This window comes from Nestor notabilis, unplaced genomic scaffold (genome assembly GCF_000696875.1).
Source record: "Nestor notabilis isolate BGI_N333 unplaced genomic scaffold, ASM69687v1 scaffold9633, whole genome shotgun sequence".
Classification (NCBI taxonomy): Eukaryota; Metazoa; Chordata; class Aves; order Psittaciformes; family Psittacidae; genus Nestor; species Nestor notabilis.
This window is the reverse complement of record NW_009920598.1, coordinates 1-6,120: the sequence shown is the minus strand read 5'-3', so window position 1 is coordinate 6,120 and position 6,120 is coordinate 1. Positions and strand designations below refer to the sequence as shown.

Here is a 6,120-nt window from a genome sequence, read left to right as displayed (position 1 = left end):
GCCGCCCCATCCCTCTGGGAGTGGGGGGAGGAAGAAGGGGGGGAGTGAGTGAGCGGCTGCGTTTCCGGCTGGGCTTGAACCGCGATACCTACATATCCCAGTTATTCTCTAATCTCTCTACTGCATGTTTTTGTGATGAAAGCATGAGATTAGCTGGGTTTGCAACCAACCAGTTCCTATTCAACCTTTTATAAAAAAAAGACACCTACATGAGAAAGGATTATCTCCCTCTTCATCACTGCCATCATCATCATCCTCTCCATCAGACATGAGCAGATCTTCATAGAGGACACTGGCCTGGGGCTGCTGAGCTGATCCTTCTTCTTCATCAGCAAGGTCACCATCTGCATCTTCAACTTCCTAGGTCATACAGGGATAGTGAAGGTCAAACAACATATAAACTACTGCTGCCATTTCCAGGACATGCCTATTATTTAGCACACTATTCACTCTGAAGTATTCATTCATTTCATAATACTAATATTTTCAAACTACATTTAAAAGTCTCGCTACTGCTCTCAATACTGCTGTCTTTCAGGGTGGCAGACACAGAAGACAGCCCTTATACTATGAAGACTTCTGACACAAGTATGCAAGTCATCATGTAGGCTGTGGCTGGGATTTCTGTAAATATACTCACTGGGGCTGGAGTCTTAGGTTTCCCATCATCATCCTCATCAAACCCTTCAATATCTACGTCAGAGTCTTCCTCGCCCAGCCTACCTCGCCCCTGGCGCATCTGAATGGGGAACACAAATAGCGATACCATTGAGGGAGGCACTAGTGGACATAAACCAAAGACTGACATGTGGACCACAATGATGGGTGTGGGAGTAAAGGGGTTAAAGACAAAAAGAAAAATGTATGTATAGCACTCCAAGAGCAAGGATTCCTTCTCTCTTTATTCGAAGATCAGAGAGCACACAGTCTCCACACACTTTTATCGTCACATGCTCCTCTTTGAAAAGGGAATTTCCAGCCTTACAGCACCAGAATTCTTTGTTTACCAAGCTATTTCTGGAAAATACCACCAGGCCTTAAAAAATGCTTATTTTCACAACCTATTTAAAAAGCAGACAACAGTTTCAACAAATCTTCTCCTGGTCTTTCTCCAGTTCTTCCCTCAGTCACCACGAGTCCAAGGTAAAGAGGACATGCAGATTCTGTCCCGAAGTCTATAAATTGAAAGTCTATAGATAGCTGAAGACTTGCACATCTAGAAGACATTCTCAAAGCTAGAGACAGATCCAATACTAGATGGAAGTATTTATATTCAATCTCTGTTTGGATTGCTCAGAATAGCTCTCACTAGTCTCTCTGGTACCACCTTCAGTCTCGTGGCCCTCCTCACCTTCTTCCTCCTCCTGGTAATTTATTTTCATGGTCATATTACTGCATTTCTTTCTGCTATTTCCTCTCCTCCAACAATTTTTTGCTTAATATAGAATAAAGACTAAGGAAAAATATTCTGTGTTTACTGTAGCAAGTTGATTTATAATGATTTAACACCTTTAACTTGCTTGGGTTTGAGGTTTTTTTTTCCCTTTTACTACTACAAAGTATCTACAGTGGCAACCATCTCTTCCCAGCTGTTTCTACAGCTTCTAATCAACCATAATAATCATAATGCAACCATAATAATCAAATTACTATGTTCCACATCTGTAGAATATACTTTGCCATTTCCTTATTCAGAATCAACAAGGGATTGCATATTAGCCCTTTGTAGCATGAGTCACCAGGTTTCTACTCCCAGAAGCAGTGAAGCAAACACATGTGGCCTAGGCAGATTCTTTTGCAGCTTTTAATGCTCTATTATTTGTTTTGTAATGTCTCAATTCGCAGTGCTCTTTCAGTTTTTCCTTTGAGCAGTCAAAATGAAGGAAATTGTGTAACTTTTGAAATGGATTCCCTTCTCTGCTTGGGAAACCTGCAGATCTTCGTCACCCGTTTCCTACAAAGTAATTGCCTCCTTTCAGTTATTTGCTTATATATCTCAACTCTCCAACCACATGAAAAAATGGAGGATTCTGACCTGAGTTCCTTGCTTCTGTGGGGTAGTGATAGGAATGTCCATAGCGAAAAAATTGCTCTCATCTTGACAGATTGAAGCATCATGTGACATACTGAGGGAAGTGATGGTATCATACAAATCAGCTGGCTAAAGTATACGTGAAAACAGGAGACAACACTCTCAGGCACTGAACTGAGACCAGAACAGTATCTTGAGAGGCAAGACTGGGATTTCAGGACTAAATGAAGAATCCAGGTTTTGGCACAGTGTTTGTATTATTAAACACTGTTTAATCAAAATAAGATATTTATTCTTAAAGGACAAACATGGTAAAAGACAATGGCTCATAACCTCAGGTTTGATGTTTCCAAATAGCAGCTTTTAAAGTAGAAGTCAATGCTTCTATGCAGTGCAATCCTACAGAGGCCAAAATCCTAAATGGACGCCAAAAGGATTAGATAGATTTATAGAGAACAGTTCTTTCTGCAGCTCATAAATAAAATGGTCCAGACACAACACCGGTTTAAGGTGCCTGAACAGCCAATTGCCAGAAGCAGAGAGGCTTCACTCTAAGAAGAATTACTGTATGTTTGCATCTGCTTACTTCTGGTTCCTGCCAGACACAGAATACTTAATTACATCAACCTTTGGGGTGACTCAGCATGGCCCTTTCAATTTCCTTTCCTACAATGGAAATGGTGTTGTGACCATAAATGCTGCTATCAGAACTGGAAAAGGTCTACCACATATGAAATAGTAAAGATTCAACTTTCAATCAATTCTATGTAAATCACTGTCTCAAGAGTCCCTAAAGTAACAAAACAAACCAAAAAAAAAGGGGGGGGGGGGAGGAGTTTGGATAAAGTGTTCTAAAAGTCAGTCTGGAGTTTGCACACCCTTTGACCTCTGAAGAATTCCTGAGGAACTACAGATTAGGAAACTTTGATAAAATGCCCTCATAATACACAGTGTTTATATCATGACAATCCTGAAAGTGTTAAAAGCAGAAGCAGTAATGCTTAAATTAGGTAAAACAGGCTTCCTAAGAATTTAAACAGACACATAATCACAGACAGCTCTCTACTTGCTGTATTTGCTTTTTATATCCTGGAGGCCAACTCTTGAAGACACATACAGGTAAGTATTAGTCATCACAACTGCAACTTAAATAAATGGAACTAAAGCCAAGCGACCATCACCAGACCTGCCATCTGTGACAAGTCTGAGAGTGTGAGAAATGAGAGTGTATCTCCAGCCAAGATGAGTGGCCTTCAGATGACAAGTGAAAGTTCAGGAAGGTCTCTCCTTTAGCAAGCACACAGAAGGAGCAGACAACTAATAGGCAGTTCATTGCTCGGGCCTCTTTTCCTCTCTCCCGATAACCAACTTGGAAAAAAATGGTAACAGGTAACACTGCTCTTGGGAAAGAAACCACCAGATAGAAAGAAGAGTGACATTTTTGTCCCCCATTCTCTGAGGTATTGGGATCATCCCTGATTCCATGAAATTTTCCTTGAAATGTGTCAATAGATAGTTTCAACAGCGAATCTCCAAAGACTCCCTTGCAGCCTGACACTTCCCATTGCCAGGAAGGTCTTTTTCCATGATACTCAGTTTCAGTATTCCCATCCCATTGAATTCAATCATCATTCCTAGCAAGTCCTTTCTAACTTCCTAAAATGCTACATTTTGGCTTTTTTTGGGTTTTTTGGTTGTGTTTTTTTTTTTTGTGAGGAGAGATGGATTGTGTTAAATATTGCCCAGAAATTGTTTGTATTCTGCTCTTTGATGGATGGACACCTGGTGGCTAAAGAACTGGCCGGATGGCCAAACACAGAGAGTTGCGGTCAACAGCTCAGTGTCCAGCTGGAGATGGGTAACAAGTAGTGTTCCTCAGGGGTCAAGCGTTGGGACTGATCCTGTTCGTGTCCATGTCCACAACATGGACAGTGGGATTGATGCACCCTCAGCAAGTTTGCCGACGACACCAAGCTGTGTGGCTCGGTTGATACGCTGGAGGGAAGGGACGGGATCAAGAGGGACCTGGACACGCTTGTGAGGTGCCCAGTGCCAACCTCATAAAGTTCAACAATGCAGAGTTCAAGGTCCTACACTGGGGTCGGGGCAACCCCAGGCACAGCTACAGGCTGGGTGGAGAAGAGATTCAGAGCAGCCCTGAGGAGAAGGACTTGCAGATGTTGGCTGATGAGAAACTGAACATGAGCTGGCTTCAGTGTGTGCTTGAGCCCAGAAACCAGCCTGGAGAAGAGAAGCTGTTTGGAGACTTCAAGGCAGCCTTCCAATATCTGAAGGGGGCCTACAGAGATGCTGGAGAGGGACTCTTTTATCAGGGACTGTAGCAACAGGACAAGAGTTGATGGGTTTAAACTAAAACAGCGGAAGTTTAGTTTAGATATAAGGAACAAGTTCTTTACTGTGAGGGTGGTAAGCCACTGGTACAGGTTGCCCAAAGAACTGGTAAATGCTCCATCCCTGGCAGTGTTCAAAGCCAGGTTGAATGCAGGGGCTTCGAGCAACCTGTTCTAGTGGAAGGTGTCCCTGCCCATGGCAGGGGTTTAGAACTGGATGAGCTTTAAGGTCCCTTCCAACACAAACCATTCGGTGATTCTGTACCTCAGACACTAGGATGACGTTCCCTGAATCATTATTTACTGGACAAATTCCAAAGGCAATTTTATTTTTCAGGAATGAACTTGTCATTCCTGTAAGTTTTTTACTCATGTTTTTAAAAACAACCTGAGCCAAGCAACAAAATAAAGAAGTCTAAATAGCTTATAAAATCTTGTCAAACTGTAAACGCTGAAAAAGCAGTCTGTCATACAATCTCAAGTATAAAAATAATGCTTCCAACTTGGTCTAGAACACATACAAAATAACTAATACACACAACTGTCTCCTATATAGTAATAATGAAGAGTAAAAAAATTTTATTTCCATCCCACCAAAGAATGTAGAGGAGTCATACTGCACTGACCACATTAAGCAGTTTCTTTGCTCCTCGCAATAAGCCTCTTAAACCATACTCCCACCAAATAGCTTCTTTGGCTTCTTCTCAGAACTACAGTATTGATGACTTTTCCTCATGTTCTCCTTACCTTTCCACTGCTTGTCTTCTGAGGGTTTCGAACTGCTACACTTGCACATTGAGTTTCCAACCAGCACTCGGTTGTGCCTGACTGTACACAGCTCATCCTAGACCAGTTTTGCAAGTTGCTTGGGAAATTTCCTTTTTTGTCTTAGATATCTCACTCCCTAAAGCATCATAACCATTTCTCATATTTATCCTTAAAAATAGCTGTTAACACACTATTCAACAAGACACTCCAGTAAAAGCAAACTGCAGACAGATGGAGAACAGTAAACAAAGAGGCACCTCTGGATCAAACATCCAGGAGACTGAAACTAAAAGAAAGTGAAAACTTTGCATGGTCACTTGCCTGTGGAGTGTAGGGACCAGGGGTCATAGGATCAAGGCTTTCCAGATCTGCCTCCTCTAGTGCTGCTTCCTTAGCAGTAGAGATGTCTCTCTCAAGTTGGGTCAGGTGCTCATCATACTAAAGAGAAAGAAGCTTGCTAAAGTTGCAGAACAAAAAATCCAAACATACAAAATTTTTGCAGTAGAACAAGCAGTCCACATACCTCAGCTAAAGTCTGGTAACAGATGTTTACAATCTCCTGGGCTGTTTTTGTGTACTGACTGTCTGGGCCTGTAGAAAGAAACAGATCTTATGCATTCTGACATTGCTCAGTTCTAGCTGCTGAGACAGAAAGACTGGTTTTCGTTACACAGCATCCACTACAGATCCCTAAATCCCAACACCTTCTGATCTAAGGAGAAACAGTCAAACCAGCCATGCTCAGAGTATTCAGTCCCCTGAGTTGGATGACAAGAGATGGAGAGCTGTCTGAAGTCCCCATAATCCAGGAAGAAATGGTTAGTGACCTCCTGCTCCACTTAGACATACACAAGTCTAAGAGTGCTGAAGGAAGTGGCAGAGGAGCTTACTAAGCCACTCACCATCATTCATCAGCAAACTAGTGGGCAGGTCCCACTAGGAGCTGTTGGAGCAAGTCCAGAGGAGGCC

At 42.2% G+C, this 6,120-nt stretch overlaps 1 protein-coding gene across 1 annotated transcript in view; it reads right to left on the bottom strand.

Annotated features, from left to right (window-relative positions):
- The window catches only part of LOC104402775 (transcription initiation factor TFIID subunit 1-like), a gene marked incomplete at its 5' end in the record, with an annotated part of 8,317 nt that extends 2,575 nt beyond the window's left edge, over positions 1 to 5,742 (bottom strand). The window contains 4 exons of the mRNA XM_010010744.1: positions 210 to 360; positions 641 to 739; positions 5,473 to 5,589; positions 5,675 to 5,742. Coding sequence (XP_010009046.1) covers positions 210 to 360; positions 641 to 739; positions 5,473 to 5,589; positions 5,675 to 5,742 — 435 coding nt within the window. The remainder of the gene's footprint in view (positions 1 to 209; positions 361 to 640; positions 740 to 5,472; positions 5,590 to 5,674) is intronic.
- Positions 5,743 to 6,120: the final 378 nt, after the last annotated feature.